This window comes from Phragmites australis, chromosome 16 (assembly GCF_958298935.1).
Source record: "Phragmites australis chromosome 16, lpPhrAust1.1, whole genome shotgun sequence".
Classification (NCBI taxonomy): domain Eukaryota; kingdom Viridiplantae; phylum Streptophyta; class Magnoliopsida; order Poales; family Poaceae; genus Phragmites; species Phragmites australis.
The window spans coordinates 7087497-7103333 of NC_084936.1; the positions used below are offsets into that span (position 1 = coordinate 7087497).

The window sequence follows — 15837 nt, forward strand, 5'->3', positions numbered from 1 at the left end:
GATCTAATCTTGACCATCGAGTATATATCAGACGGCTCACCTTGCTTCTTCTTCTCCTGAACGAAGATGACGGTGGCGGCGGCTTCCCAAGTAGCGGTGACTCGTCGGAGACAGGCCGGAATCGCGTCGCCTACCTCCTTCTACTCCGGCGAGTGGCGGAACTCGGACTCCAGCACCTTGCGAACTTGGTTGGGTTACGTGTAGTCGTCGTCGGTCCGCAGTTGAAGCTAGCGACGGCGGGCGGCGGCTTGGAGCTTCGGCTCTCGTCCACAAGAGCTCTAGTAGTCGATTTCTCGACAAAAAGCTGTGGAAAAAGCTCGGGATGATTTGAAGGGAGGTCTAGGGGCACATATATATATATGCGGACGGCTCTCTCATCTCCAATTCGAGTCGGATTTGAAAAGGGGCGGCGGCGGCTATCCGAACTCGGTTCTAGCGACTCGAATGCGCTCGAGACTCTTCTCTTGGGCAAAAGCTCATGTATACCTCTTGGATTTTTTCCTCCTTTGATCCATAGCTTATCTCTAACGCATACTCGTGAATTTGATCGAGTTTCCATATGGCTGGCGGATGAACTCACGTGCACATCTTGTGATTGGCTCGGGCTCTAGCAAAATTGACTCGAGCTCTAGCTTCTAGATGCTTGGGTGATCCCATTGGGTAGTTGGGAGGTCACTCTCCGACTCGAACATGGCAATGACGGCACAGGCGGCGGCCGGCTGGCTGAGCTGCTGCTGCTGCGGGTTAAGATGGAGAAGAGAGAAGAGAGGGACAGGAGACACAGTAGGCTCGGTTGGGCCGGGTTTGGTTGGGTCGGATTGGAGCAGGGAGAAGAGAGGGAAGAGAAAAGGTGGGCTTCAGCCTTTTAGGACATAGAGCATTTTCTTTTTCTTTTATCTATTTCCTCTCATGTACATACACACATGTGTGTATATATATATATATATATATAGACACACACACACACGTAGAGCGTAGACACCACACATATATAATATATTAGCTCACATACTCAAGCAATCAAACAAACAATCAAATCATATATATTTAAAAATATTATTTTTATAGAAAGAAAAATAGCCCTCAAAGTATATGTGTATTTATACACATAACACACATATTCACATATATGCATAAACATATATAAAGACACACACACTTAGGGATTTTATTTAATTTTGCAAAAACTCTTTTATTTTCTTTGATTTTTTTTAATATACTTGGTTTTGAGAATTTGGGTTGTTACAATAACCTTTGCTATACAGCGATCAGACCGATCGTTCCAGCAGTCAGACCGTCACAACTCAGAAACCCCCCAAAGGTCGTCTTTCTTTGATTTCTCTTAAACTAAATTTCCCACTCTATATGAAATATAAGTTGAGCAATTGTGGCACTATAGATGTTTTAAGTAAACGCATATCAGACCCTCTTAATAGTATGGTACTTATCCTATCAATTCGGTCAATTTTCTTCTCTAATCTCCTTTGACTGGTAAAAAAAAAAAGCTCTACAATTATACCGTTGCCTTGAGCGAGCTATTTTCATATTTTCCATACATACTTCTTCTAAATTCACAATATCTTTGTGACTAGCCTTTTCATAACTCAAATAAAAATATTAGTCCATAAGTTTTTTATTATCATTAATTACCAAAACACAAATTAGAGACCTAGATATTTCAAAAACAAAGACAGAAAACTTGGAATCTGATATCAGATGTTATGGCTTGTGGATTTAAGAAGCTAGAGGAGGTGCTCACACAAGGAGGAGACTATGCACCTCCTCTCCCCAGAGCTGCAGATGGAAACCAAGAGACTAATAGGAGTTTTAACTTCTTGCTTGCATTATTTCTCATGCCGCATCCTCTCTATACAGAGGCGAATGGCAATGCTTAACAAACTAACAAACCGAATAATTAAGCTAACAGATTCGATATTTATCTACTAAACAAATCTGGTTGCTAATCCAAACTAACTAGATGATAAAGCAAATGATAAATCTTGAAGATATCGCCTACGGCGTAGTTGGCACGGTCTTCACGCGACGCCGTTCGTAGACGCACCCCCACATAACAGTATGATTGTGCTGCGCAGTCGATATACAATGTAGCTGGTGGTTATGTAAAGATTGCTTCTTTTTTGAAACTGATGATATGGCAGCTGCATATTTATCTATTCAGTATCATGTTCCTCCCAAAACTAGCTATTACTGTTAGTGTATCTCTGGCAAATAGCAAGGAGAAAAAAGTATGTTTATTTCTACTACTAGCATTTTTTGCAATCACACTCTAACATGGATCTTGACTGTCACCATTCAACGTGTTTAGCACTTGGAGCTGGCTATTCTTTCGGATTTAGTTACACTCTGCTGAAATATTCATTTTTAACTGCCATCAGGTGCTACTATGAGTTCACACACGTCAGTAAAATCATAGTTATAACACGTTTCTGTTTCCTGTAAGATCCTATAGGTCGATCAAAATATAATGATAACCGGTTATGGCTGTATACTTATGTATACTTGCATTCACTGACAATAACTTATGTGGCAATAGCTTGAGGTTGGCTCTTGGTTTGTTAGGGATCGATGATTATCCTGGTGTGTCCTGTAGATTGCCATTACTGATGTATGATTTTCCCCTTAAGATCTTGCACTTGTTCAGTCTGAGTGTTAATAATCTAATACAATAAGCTTTTTAATCTATCAAAGTACTGTTACATGCACAATTGTTCAAATTGGTGTTTCACTAAAAAGAAAGCTATTTTTGGTTAATAACTTCTGAGTTCTGAGACTATTTTAGGCATTTCTTTTGAAAAATGCCTCGAATGAGTTTTTAATTCATAAAAAAAAAGACCTAAAAAGCTTTCAGTGCACTTTTAAAAGCGCATCGAAATATGCTTCTTTCACTGCGATTTCAGAAAATGCCACAAATGGTTTTTTTTCCTATAATGATTATTTGTGTTGTTTCCGATAGTGCTTTACAAACTTTTTGATGCATTTTTCCATCTAAAGTATGTTATGCGGTACATACGTTCATGTCCATGTGATGCAAGCTCGAGGATTAATGGAGCTCCACTCTAAACGTATGATAAGTCTACACTTGCTTGTCCCAGATGGATGGAACTATTTACCGTACACCCCCGGTGACCTCCGAAACCAGAATAAATTTTAGAAAGTTTTTAAAAAAAACTCCTATCGGATAGTTTGGAAAAGGACAATGTTGGCTTGGATATTCCTGGGATAATATCGGCTTGGAAATTCAACGTTTCTTTTCGAAAAATAAAAAGTGGTTTTTGTCGGTTACGAAAATGGAATCAGCTATCGTGGCTAGCACAACAGATCTTCTAGAGACCTTGACTTTGTTTAGAGTCCATCCTGGACAAACAAGTATTCCAAATTATATCTCGTGACAAGATCTATAATTAGTGTAGCTGTTGAAGCATCTATTTAGTTCACCTGAAAATTAAAATTTACATCTAACTACATCATTTCAGGAGCTCATTCTCAGGTTATGTCCAAACTTACTCCTACCTTTGTGGACTGGGTTTGGTGTCTCGGTTAATTCGTTGGGCTCATGATCTAGCAGGTTTAATAGGTAAAGCTGATCCATTTTAACGATACTACGGTGCTTAACTTGCAAAGACCTAATCAAGTGATACATGAAAGACATTTGTTTCCTTTTATTATGCGATTCAGTAAATGTATCCATGGTCCAATACATTGACTATCCCTTATAGTTGGTGCTGATTTTTCCTTTAGAATCAGTTGTAACTTGCCAGATTCGGTGTAGTAGCTTTTCGCCAAATTTGGTGTGCATAAAATAGATTGTATGCTTTGGGAAATATGATGGCACATTACAGTACAGCTCTCTGTTTCAATCGTATCCATATATGTACAATGATTTGTCGTCACAAAGAACTTATATTATGGATTCTCGAGGACCTCTCTTTTAGATAAGACTCCTCCAAAAACAGGAGTACGCTGCTTGATGTGACAAGGACACTGTATTTCTTTAGTAAAAGACGAAAGAATAGTTCGCTCTATGTTCACCACGCAGCTCCATGATCGAAGCAGAAACCTTGTACATCATTCATTTTATTGCTCTTCGTCACTGTGCCGTGAGCCAGAGGTAGCGGTACGGACTAATCTCGTCATTAATAACTTTATTATCTCCCTCCTGCAAGGGCCCCTTGGAATAGATTGCAAGAACAACCATTCTAAATTGCAAGAACATAAATGTATGTTGCTTGAAATAGATTGCAAGAACATAAATGTATGTTGCTCGAAATAGATTGCAAGTCGAATCCATTCCAAAAAGATGCCCAACCAAAAAAAAATGCCCAAGGGAAGTGGAATCAATTGCTTTCGGTGAGATACTTACATTGTTTTGACTTCTCCAAAAAAAAAAATTACGTTGTTTTGAGGCTGGTTTGTGATTTGTCCCTGTCCTCCCTATCTGCTTTGTCCCAGTATTACTGACCCTGTAAGACTTCTGTAGCTTTCTAACAGCTGGGTCAATGTCTGTGGCGTAAAAAAAGAATTTTTTTTTTGTCAACATCACCACACATATGGTTCTAAATGTTATTCCAGCAGTTTGATTTTGGTTTGCATACATTTCCCATATTTTTTCCCACTTGATTTTCCTACACCCAATGGCACGATTATATGAATGAATTACCATAGGTCAAGTAAGTAATGTAGGCACGCATTTACCCATTTGAGTCCACTTTTGATTGGCATAAAGTTCACTGCAGTATCAAACCAAACTAGCACTACTAACCATTTGACACTTCCATTGTTCTGACTTCTCCTAAAAAAAAGTCCATTGTTTTGAGGCTGGTTTGTGATTTGTCCCTGTCCTTCCTATCTGCTTTGTCCCAGTATTTCTGACCTTGCAAGACTTCCTTAGGTTTCTAACAGCTGGGTCAATGCGTGTAACATGCTAGGATCATCATAAGCCCGGAGCGCTATTAACCTACCTATGAGTCTGCTAAACCATACAAATTTCGGCAACACTTTTCTTATACTAGAAGTATAACTGACCAATCACCACACAAAGAGAGATAACTATATATCATCACACTAGCAAAATTAACATCCTAGCAAAACGAGAAACAAGCCTAGATCAAACATCCATACCACAACGAGTCAGATATATAGCACAACAACGAGTGGAGGTGATTTGTACAAAAGTCATAATGCTATATCACCGCAATGCGCACATGAAAAGATAGCAAAAGTGAGATTCAAAAATCTTAGCAAGTAAATTGCTTTAACAATCTATTGAGTTACAGCTGATTAAACATTCATCTTTAACAAAGATATTAAGCTGAACATGCTAACATTATCTGAAAAAACATAAATAAGTCTGACGATACAACATCCACATGCTATCATCCGTCAACTAAGACTTTATTTTAGCAATATCATCCAAAACATATTAAAGACTTCTTGGTATCATAAGATTGGCATCGATGCATTTAAAGTAAATGCATCCATATGAATGGATATGTACGCACATACCATGCTCTTCCTCACCTAAACCTCTCTACGGGCAACATAAGTGTGTGCACCGTATTCTTTCTCAAGTAATACACGGTGTTGTACCGGTACGATCGCAAATGCTGCATGACATAACTTCCAATGTATGAAACAGATATATATATGACATGCTTCATGCATAAGTAAAAACATAACTTCCAATATAAAATACTTACATGAGAATGTGTATGGATGCACATGCTATGTTCTTCCTCATCCTTACCTCTTCTCGGATAACATACAACATTGTACCGGTATGATCGTGGCTAAATGCGGCGACCAAACTTCCTATGCAAGATGTCGAGCTCATGAGATGCTTTATGCACAAATGAAAGAAATAACTTGGGTCAATTTCTATGCAAGATAAGGGCCATTTAATTTTTTACCACCCTAAAGAAGCACCCCTTCTCCTAAGTCCCTGACATGTGGGGTTACCTTAGTCACTGACACATGGGCCAGGATGGCAAATCCTGAATTTTTCCAAATAACTTCCAACATATGAATATACTTCAAGTATTACATATAAAGAGTATGAACATCTGCAAGTAAATAACATATCCTACTACTTTTACCTCATAATCCATGAAATCATCAAATCTTTAGAAGGTAGACAGAAGTAATATGCTTACATTCAATTTGAAAGATTATTAGAGAGTGGGACAATTAAAAGATGGAGGTAAAAAAATAATAAACTATAGCATAATACAATAACTACATTCACTTGCCTTCACCAATGATAAAAGCGGAAACTAGATACGTCTCAGAGCAGCAACACCAAAACAAGTACATAAATTAGCACAAAAAATACTGCAACAACAAAAGTAAAAGGAGGCACACTCCTAAACCCAAAAGCCCTTAAACTTGACAACCAAGTGCTACCAATATACATCTACCACTAAGCTTGTAAGACGCTAAGCGAGAACTTCCAATAACAGGGTCAAAGACCAAAGAACAAAGCGATGACATGCTGACTAACTCTTGCCGGGCAACAACACCGATTTAACAATTGCTCTCAAATCGCTTAACCAAAAAAAAAAAGACTAACACCAATGGAGAGCTATTGACATGGCCTACAACATTAATTTTTAACCATATGGTCAAATCCGGCACCTATTAAACCTCAATTTCCAAATAATCTCTACACGCTAAACGAATCATCGAAACACTAATCTGAAGATGAAATCGATCGTACCCACACACATCTATAAGTTTCTGAGGACTATGAAGAGGTCACCTTTAGAGTGAGATCATGAATCAACAATGAATTCATGAAACCTCTTCTCTTTTGTTTTTTTCCTCCTTCCCTTTCCTCTTCCTCCCTCATCTTCTTCTTTGTTTCCTTTCTTCTTTCTTCCTTTATTTTCTTCTCCTTTCTTTCCTTTTCTTTTCTCTTTCTTTCCTTCGGCAAGCCCCTCCCCTGCCCAGCTCCCCCTTGCCCCCCTCCCCGGCTAGTGGCCTCCACTGGCAGGTGCAGTGTGCCAACCGAGTTGCGGGCACAGTGCGCCAACCGAGTTGCGGGTGGCTAGAAGGCGCTACGATGGTTGGGCGCGACAAAAGGTGGATGCGGCTGAGGTAGCGGCCAGTGATAGTGGTGGTCGGGGCGACAACCGACGATGGTAGGTGGCAACAGTAGGGACTGCGCGACGTGACAAGTGATAGGGGTGGCGTGGCCGACGGGCGACCATACCGGTATAACGTCATATGGTACCTGACATCCAACCGATGGTTGAGGTATTACAATGCCGGTGGCCTAAAAAAAGATTTTTTTTGTCAACTTCAACACACATATGGTTTTAAATGCTATTCCAGCAGTTTGCTTTAGGTTTGCATACATTTGTCATGTTTTTTCCCACTTAATTTTCCTACACCCAATGGTCTGGTTCTGCTAGCTTTTGCCATTCAGAAGCAGAAAGTTGAACCAAATATCTGTTTTTAAAATGGCTTCTTAGAAGCAAAAGTTGTCATTATTACTTGAAGCTAGAAGCTGGTCTAAAAAGGTTGTGTAGTTACATATATTATATATTTTATTCGCATCAAAAACCAATTTAGAAATACTTTTTTAAAAAGCTTTAGCTCAACCAAACAGACTCTAATTAATGTTGGCATTTGTGCTCCGAACTGATGCTCTAGATTCCTCGAGCCTGCGGGTGCGGGGTGGCGGATTCGAAGGTCAACGGTGGGGGCCGGGGTTGCGGTGTAGGACGGGAACCTGGCATAAAGTTTACTGCAGTATCAATCCAAACTAGCACTACTAACCATGTAAAAGCGTGTGGAGTGATGGTGCCAACTTGCCAAACTGGTTTCCACTAAGATTTCAGAAACGTGTCCATAACACTCTCACTACAATAAAGCTTGATCAAGACGAGCCGGCGCCGGTTCTTGCCGGAGCCCGGAGTTGTGAATGTTCAGCTCACACCTAGCTACCTGGTTCACATCGCAGGCTAATCTCATCCTGTGTAGGCTTGTCAAGTTGTGCCGCGCATTGATGATTTCTTGCATGCCGTGCTCGTTCCCCGGCAAGAAATGCTCGCCAATGGAGGCGGCAGCGAAGCGCGTTTGGTCGCCGTCTCCACCTCCCAGGCCTGCATTCTTCACCTTCCTCCTGCTGAGCGGCGCCTTCTTGGCTGTTGCTGCCTTCGCCAGGGACACCATTCTCCCCGGCGAGTGCATCTTGGGGAACGAGACGCTGGTCTCCGAGAACGGCGTGTTCGAGCTGGGGTTCTTCTCCCCCGGCCCGGGCATATACCACTTCCTGGGCGTCCGGTTCAAGCAGATGCCGAGCACCAGCCCCACATTCTGGGTCGGGGACAGGGTCTGCATCACCGACCTGCCCGGCACGTCGCTGGTCCTCTTCGGCAGCAGCCTGTACATCAAGGAGGCCGGGGCTAGCCTCTGGTGGTCGAGCGTGGCTGGGGACGGGTCCCCGCCGGCCCTCGCCGTCGCTGTTCTCCTTGACAACGGCAACCTGGTGGTGAGGGACCAGGCGAACTCCTCGCGGATGTTGTGGCAGAGCTTCGATTACCCCGGCGACTCGCTGCTCCCCGGCGCGAGGATCGGGTTCGACAGGGACACCGGGAAGAACATCGCGCTGACGTACAACAGTTCCTGGCACAACGGCAGCCTCAGCGTCGACGAGCGCAGGAGGAACGGGTTTGTGCTCACCACCGACGGGCACGACCGTCTGGGGACCTTCCCGGATTGGATGGTGTCATCCCAAGAAGACAACGGCAGCTCACTGGTGTTGAATCATCCTCAGAGCCCAAATCTGACCGAGTTCTTGCAGCTCCATCTGGGGCAAGTCAGCTTGAAGCAGTGGTCGGAGGATTCTGCAGAAAATGGTAGTGGTTGGGTGGCTCGTTGGACCTTCCCTTCAGACTGCAAATCCGGCGGCTTCTTCTGTGGTGATTTTGGTGCCTGCACGAGCAATGACAAATGCGATTGCGTCGATGGATTTGAGCCTTCATACCCAGCTGAGTGGAGACTTGGATACTCTGCTGCCGGTTGCTCGAGATCTCTTCCATTGAGCTGCGAGACCAACGGCCAGACTGAACATGATGACTCGTTTATCCCGTTAGACAAGCTGCAGGGGCTCCCTTACAACTCTCAGAATGTTTCAGCACAAAGTGATGAAGATTGTAACGAAGCATGTTTGAGCAAATGTTACTGCGTCGCATATGCGTATGATTCTGGATGCAAGCTATGGTACCACAACCTGTATAATCTGAGTATAGCTTCTAGGCCTCCATATAGCAAGGTTTATGTTCGTATGGGTTCCAAGCTCAGGGCCAAAAATGGCTTACACACAAGAGGGGTTGCATCCTTGGTGGTCGGGTTGATAGCACCGATTTCTGTGATACTGGTACTGGTGCTTCTATGGAGATACTGGAGAGATTGGTTTACTTGCAGAAAGTTTGAAGTAGAAGGTTCTCTTGCTGTCTACTCTTATGCACAGATCAAGAAAGCTACAAGGAATTTCTCTGATAAAATCGGCGAGGGAGGTTTCGGAAGTGTTTTCAGGGGAACAATGCCAGGACCAACTGTTGTCGCTGTGAAGAGTCTCAAAGGCCTTGGGCACGCGGATAAGCAATTCAGAACTGAAGTGAAGACAGTTGGGGTGATTAAGCACACAAACCTAGTCCGTCTTTTGGGATTTTGTGTGAAAGGGAATGCAAGGTTGCTGGTCTATGAATATATGTCTAATGGTTCTTTGGGTTCTCACCTCTTCTCGGAAGAATCTAGTCTACTGAATTGGGATCTTCGTTACCGAATTGCACTCGGTATCGCCAAGGGCCTAGCCTATCTTCATGAAGAATGTGAGGACTGCATCATACATTGTGATATTAAGCCTGAAAATATTCTGCTTGATGCGGAATTCTGCGCTAGAATCGCTGACTTTGGCATGGCAAAGCTTCTTGGACGAGAATTCAACTCCGCATTGACCACCATCCGAGGAACCATGGGCTACCTTGCACCAGAGTGGATATCTGGACAGCCTATCACTAAAAAGGCAGATGTTTATAGCTTTGGCATCGTGCTCCTCGAAATAATCTCAGGTAGAAGGAGTACTAAGAGATTGGAATTCGGAAGTCATCGATATTTCCCTCTATATGCAGCTGCTCAAATGAATCAAGGAAATGTGTCGTGCTTACTGGATGGTAGGCTGGAAGGAAATGCTAATGTCAAGGAGCTTGACCTCGTCTGCAGAGTTGCATGTTGGTGCATCCAGGATGAGGAGAACGACAGGCCGTCAATGGGACAAGTTGTTCATATGTTGGAAGGCGTTGTAAACACTGAAATTCCTCCGATTCCATCTTCCTTTCAGAACCTTATTGAGGATGAAAACAGCGGTAATGTTTTTTCCTCTAGAGTGGACAAAATTGTTTATAGAGAGTAGTAAATTCCATTAGGTACTAGGATTGCATGTTTGCATCATTTCAGGAGAGCAGGAGCCATATGTTTATAGACACTGTTTGGCAGAGTTCCATCTTTCAGCTCCACGTCAGATTTAGAATTTGTAAGCTAAAATAAAGTGGTTTAAATCTTTGTTTTTAGTCTAAAATAAGAATAAGCTTGCTCACCCAAATATTCTCAGTGTACACATAGCTCCAGCTCCACAAATTTTTGAAGCTATCAATACCCAGCTCTAAAAATTTTTAGAACTAGAGCTCTACCAAATAGACCCATATATCCTCCAAAATGCTCTATTAGATTCACTGTGGGTCTTGTAATAATGTTATTTTTCAATATTTGTTGGTAAAAAAAATTATCTTCCACGAACAAGGTACGGTGAGAATCGATCTCACTAGAGCCAAGCTTATAGAAGTAGTTGAATGGAAGAGGATGCCTATGATAGTTCTTAGAAATTTCTATCCGCGGCACCATATAGTTACAGACCTGTCCCTACCAGCGGTAAAGATACAGCGTATGGTTACAAACCTGCCACTACCTACAGTAGAGATATGAGCTACTACTTGTACAACCGGGTTACAGGGCTAGTTTAGTAATACATCGTCCAGACCAGATGCCAAAATATCAACACGTTGATGACATCACTCAACCATGGCAATCACTGTGGTGACGAGCGGCCACTATGTTTGGTCGGTTGCCAAATACGGCGTCAGTCTTGTCCGACGTGTCAGGGCGGCCACCACTTGCACCAGCGCGTCAGGGTGGTCGCCACTTGACTGGCATTAAATGCCAGTCACATCGTGGCAGATACCACGTGGTCGGTAGGCCCGACCCTACTAGCCTTATTGGGGGACCTTGCCCCTCCCCAAGCCTCTAGAGGTCTATAGCCTCCAGTGGTTAGCGGCCTCCAGGCCTCCAGAAGGCTCCGAAGGCTTAGGTCACGGGACCGCTCTGGAGCCCAGGGGTTCCGGAGGAGTCCTGAGTTTGATGGTCTTCAATCTTAAGCGGGCGGAGTTAAGGGGCAATAGGGGTCCTTGATGGCGACCCCCTAACAGCAGCCCCTCGCGAGGATGGCCAGCGTAGCGGCCATCCCTATGGTCCCCGAAGTAGGGCCTCAGGCGATCCTTGGCTCCGTTGCTATAGGGCCCATGTCCCTTCGTTTGTTTTGAGCCATTTAAAGCGCCAACTCAACGGTCGAGTTGAAACTCCTAATGTCACCTGCGAAAGAGGGCATTAAATGCAACCTGCGGTTAGTGATGCTATCACGTCCTGGCGTCGGTAGTGGGACACATGGTGTCCCAGCATTGGAGGGTCGTGGGGGGCTGGGGGCGGTTATGCTTCCCCATGATCATGGGTGATAGGACGGGGCGTGCGCACGTGCCCCTGAGGAGGCAATTAAAACTCCCTTAGCTTTATAAGGCGAGGGTCCCGGTCAAGCGGCAGCTTGATCCGGCGCTCTTGTTTTTCAGCTGTCATCATTTTAGTGAGCGCGTGCCCGCTAAACACTGTGCTCTCATCTTCCCTCGCCACCTTCAAGGATCCTTCATGGCTCGCTCTAGTGCTCGCGACGGAGCCAGTTCTCTGGCGAGCGGCCACGCAACATCAGGGGACCCCACTGCCATGTTGCCAACTTCAGCAACTGCCTCCCACCGCACGAAAGTAGCATCCACCTCCATCAAATAGAGTGTGCCGGCGATGAGCGGGGCCACTGACGTGCAAGTGTCGGCAGAGATCATGGCGGCATCGGTTCCTCTGCCGCTGCCTGGGCCACCACCGAGTGCGGAGCTCCACCGCGCCAGCAAGAAGTACCCGATAGACCCGTGCGCTGGGGGCGTCCACCGTCACAAGGGCCGAGATCGACTGGATGGTTGAGGAGGGGAAGATCTCCTCAAGATCTATCACTTGGGCCCCAGGGGGAAATGGTTCCGGCGCTACGGGGCCACAAGACCGTGGTCTTTGAGGCCTTCTTCAATGTGGGCCTTGGTTTCCCAACCGTCCTGCTCCTTGAAGGTGTGCTTCATCACTTTTACATGGAGCTCCCTCAACTCTCGGCCAATGCTATCGCCCACCTAGCCATCTTCGAATGGGCCATGTGGGTGGAGGGCTGTGAGGGACGAGTGGAGCTTTTCACCGCCATCCATGAGGCTAGCTACCAGCTGAAGACCTAAGCGGAGGATAGAGAAACAAGGACCCTCCGCTTCAGCAGCGTGAACTTCTATCTCCGATAGGAGTACCACAAAGCGTTCCCGTCGAAGGCCATCAATGAACGGTAATACACCGGGTGGTCGAAGGGGTGCTTCTACTACGATGTAAGTTCTGAGTCCCCATTCACTCTACCAACCGAGACATCCATTATGTCCAGACCCCAGCGGTGGACATTTCTGAGGCTCAGCTGCCCTCAAGGGTAGCGCTCCATCGAAGGGTCACCCGGAAGATGAGCATGCATGATCTCGCGGAGGAGTTCACGATGTTGTGCGTCAGGCCCCTTCGGGCGGATTGGGATCATGCCTTCAAGCAAGGTGAGGAGGGCGAGTTGAGCGCGTACTCCGGGCCCACTATCCACTCTGGAGAGTCCTCTTCGTTGTCTAGCTTTGAATCTATAGATGTGAGATGCCTCTTTATTTTAGGGAATTGTCTCATGTTGGACCAAGCCGCCGAAATCATGGAAAAATTCTTCGGTTAGCCCTCCGTTGCGGAGCCCGACCAACATATGGAGCTAGTGGGGAGCTGAGAGTGGCATAACTGCATCTGCTCCCACCTCGGACTGGCCGCTCCAGCCTGGCCAGACCCAGTGGAGTTTCATGTCACCAGAAGATCAGGGTGCCTGGCTGTTGGCACTGCAGCCTCCACGATTCTTGTGATCCCGCTCCGAACCTGAGCTCCAACCGGTCCCGTGGGCTCATGTGCGAGCTTGACGACTAAGTCATCCAAGGCCGCGTCGCATGGGACAAAGCGTCAGAGGCTTGCAGTGGATGTTGGGTCCGCAAACCACGCAGCCGACAAGGAGGCACAATCCGGTGGTGGTGACACAGGGAGGGCTCTGGCCCCTCCGAACCCGGCCGGCCATGTCCAGGTGGGAGGAGGGGGTGAGGCATTCCTCGATGACTATATGGCATGGGAATTTTCCAATCCCTTCAATGTTGATGATGTCACGGGCCCCGCTAATGTGATGACCGGTGGCACGGGTAAGGCAGAATCCTAATTCGCCCTCTATTTTTATTCCACTGCTCCGATGCTAGAGGATCCTAACTTTCATGTTTCTTCTAGTATTCAAAGGCCGCTGAAATGGTCCTGGCCCCAGCCCCCACTCCCGAGCTTCAGGCAACTTTGGAGAACCTGACGACCACCCCAGAGGTGCTCAGAACAACCACTCCAAAGGAGACGACTTTGACGCCTCGAGGCAGTGCGCTAGACCATGATCTGACCCTTGTGGCAGGCATAGGGGGAGCCGGACTCTCCGTGGCAGCCGCCTCTGCACTCTCAGGGAGGAGCTTAGGCTTTGAGGCCCTGACTCTAGACGATTTCTCTTTCCTCGCAAAGGCATTGAGTGCCTTTGCCTCGGCCTCGTCGCTCCCCAGGAGTTAAGAGATTGAATTATCACTTGCTTGGAGGCCCCTAGAGGAGGTGGGGCGAGCCTAGAAGCGGTGGCCTGGGAGTTAAGTTCTGGAGGTCGGTCTTTTTAGCTCCAAGCCTCGGGCTGCCATCTTATCGATCTTTCTCTGTGTTTTGCAGCAATTGCTACTAGCGAAGGTGTTGGACTGCTCGTAGCGCCAGACCCTTGCGACGGCCCAAGACACTGCTCGGCAGGAAGAGACGGGGCTTCAGCGAGCCCTGGAGGAGGCCACGAAGCGACCGGAATCGATGGAGGGTCGTCTGCAGGAAGAGATGACGCACCGTGAGTGTGGAGAGGCCGCAGCTCGAGAGGCTGCCGAAGCCCACTGGGTTACGACGGAGGCCATTGATAAGGCCAACACGGGTCTCGTGGCTACCAAAGGCGAAGCCCGGGACCTCCAAATCGCGGTGGTTGTGGCTCAACAAGAGCGGAGGGAGGCACATACTGCAGAGGATGCGCTGTGTGTGGAGCGCCAAGGGCTGGCCGAGCGTGCTACAAAGGTGACTCGTGCCATTGAAAGCGCCTTGGGCGGCCTCAAGGCTAAGGGCCCACCATTGCCCTTTGGCTCGGATGTCCTGGTCCTGGCACTCCATTGGCTCTAGTCCGCGGCAGGGGTGGTGACCAGTGATGCCGAGGCCTACACTAGCTCAAGCGTCGGTGTGGCCATGGTGCTCTAGCTAGCGCTTCTGCACTGAGCGGGGGTCCGCCAGTTCGACGCGTTAGAGCAGCCAGACCCAGGCTTCGTGGTTGAGGATGTCCAACCCGAGGCACCTTCAGTGCAGATTTGTGCTACCTTGGACGGCTTACACCGGGGAGTAAGGGCGAGGCACAACCGGCCTGCGACATTGAATTTCATAGCAAAATGCATGAAGTCGGGTGCCCAAGGGACTCCCCATTCGGGAGTTCAGGCTCTGTGTCTAGACACCTCCTTCGACGCACTACAGCCACCTAGACGGCCTCCTTGTTCGGACATTGCTTCGCAAGAACAGTCACCCTAAGTAGGCTTTATCTTTTGTTTCTCTTCTTTTTCTGCGGGGGGTCGGAGGCTTAGCATGTTAATTCTTCATGTATCTTGATTGCGCTCGCCGAACATATGGAGCTATGTCTCCTTCAAGCTTTTATCCGCTTATCTGTATATGGTGCTAGAATGTGCTTGCCATACGGCTAACTTTTGAGTAGGATTTGTGCATTCAAGTTTGACGACCTGAGGCAATGGGAACATTTCCAAGTGCTCGGCTGCGACTTCCAGAGGAGGGCCTAGGGTGCCCGATCCTCCAGGCCTGCACTATCTTCCTTGCGGCAGGAGCGCTTCATCCTTCCTCACAATTCCCAAGGACACAGGGACCCAGAGCTGTTCGCTCATATCTTGGTTAAGGTGGAGCCATAGGGTCCTCCCGCGTCTACTTCGAAGGCTAGCCCAAGTTCCATAGGGGTAGACGAGTGGTGGAGGGTCTTTGAGTCTACCGACCCGCGTGACTCTCAGCATTTTAATCTTCCATGGGGCCTCGACGGATTGGGGCTAGCAGATATCCTTGAGGACGTCATGGCTCGGATCAAGATGGAGGATGCGGAGGCTGCGGAGATGTCACCGTCGTCGTAGGAGCTGGATTTTATGGCCTTCGACTCCTTCGTTGTCAGTCTCCGCACTCCATGCGCCATCACTCCGTGCACCGCTATAGGCGTACGACGGGAGGCTTCGGTGAGCAGAGCCGTACCTCAGCATCCCGTCGCGCTTCAGGGAGGTGTGGTGGCTTAGCGCGCTTGTTAGGCCTAGA

The 15837-nt window shown here is 46.8% G+C and overlaps 1 protein-coding gene and 1 non-coding gene across 2 annotated transcripts; one reads left to right on the forward strand and one right to left on the reverse strand.

Annotated features, from left to right (window-relative positions):
• Positions 1 to 3940: 3940 nt before the first annotated feature.
• LOC133896541 (U5 spliceosomal RNA) lies at positions 3941 to 4059 on the reverse strand. Its single transcript, XR_009905794.1, has one exon. It is a non-coding gene; the product is annotated as a U5 spliceosomal RNA (small nuclear RNA).
• Positions 4060 to 7926: 3867 nt separating this feature from the next.
• Positions 7927 to 10503, forward strand: LOC133896014 (G-type lectin S-receptor-like serine/threonine-protein kinase At2g19130). Its single transcript, XM_062336529.1, has one exon. The coding sequence runs from the start codon at positions 7943 to 7945 to the stop codon at positions 10433 to 10435; it is 2493 nt and encodes an 830-aa protein (XP_062192513.1). The 5' UTR covers positions 7927 to 7942; the 3' UTR covers positions 10436 to 10503.
• Positions 10504 to 15837: the final 5334 nt, after the last annotated feature.

Excerpts from the sequence above, each read along its gene's own strand:
- LOC133896014 (XM_062336529.1), top strand. The coding sequence starts at position 7,943 with ATGTTCAGCTCACACCTAGCTACCTGGTTCACATCGCAGGCTAATCTC.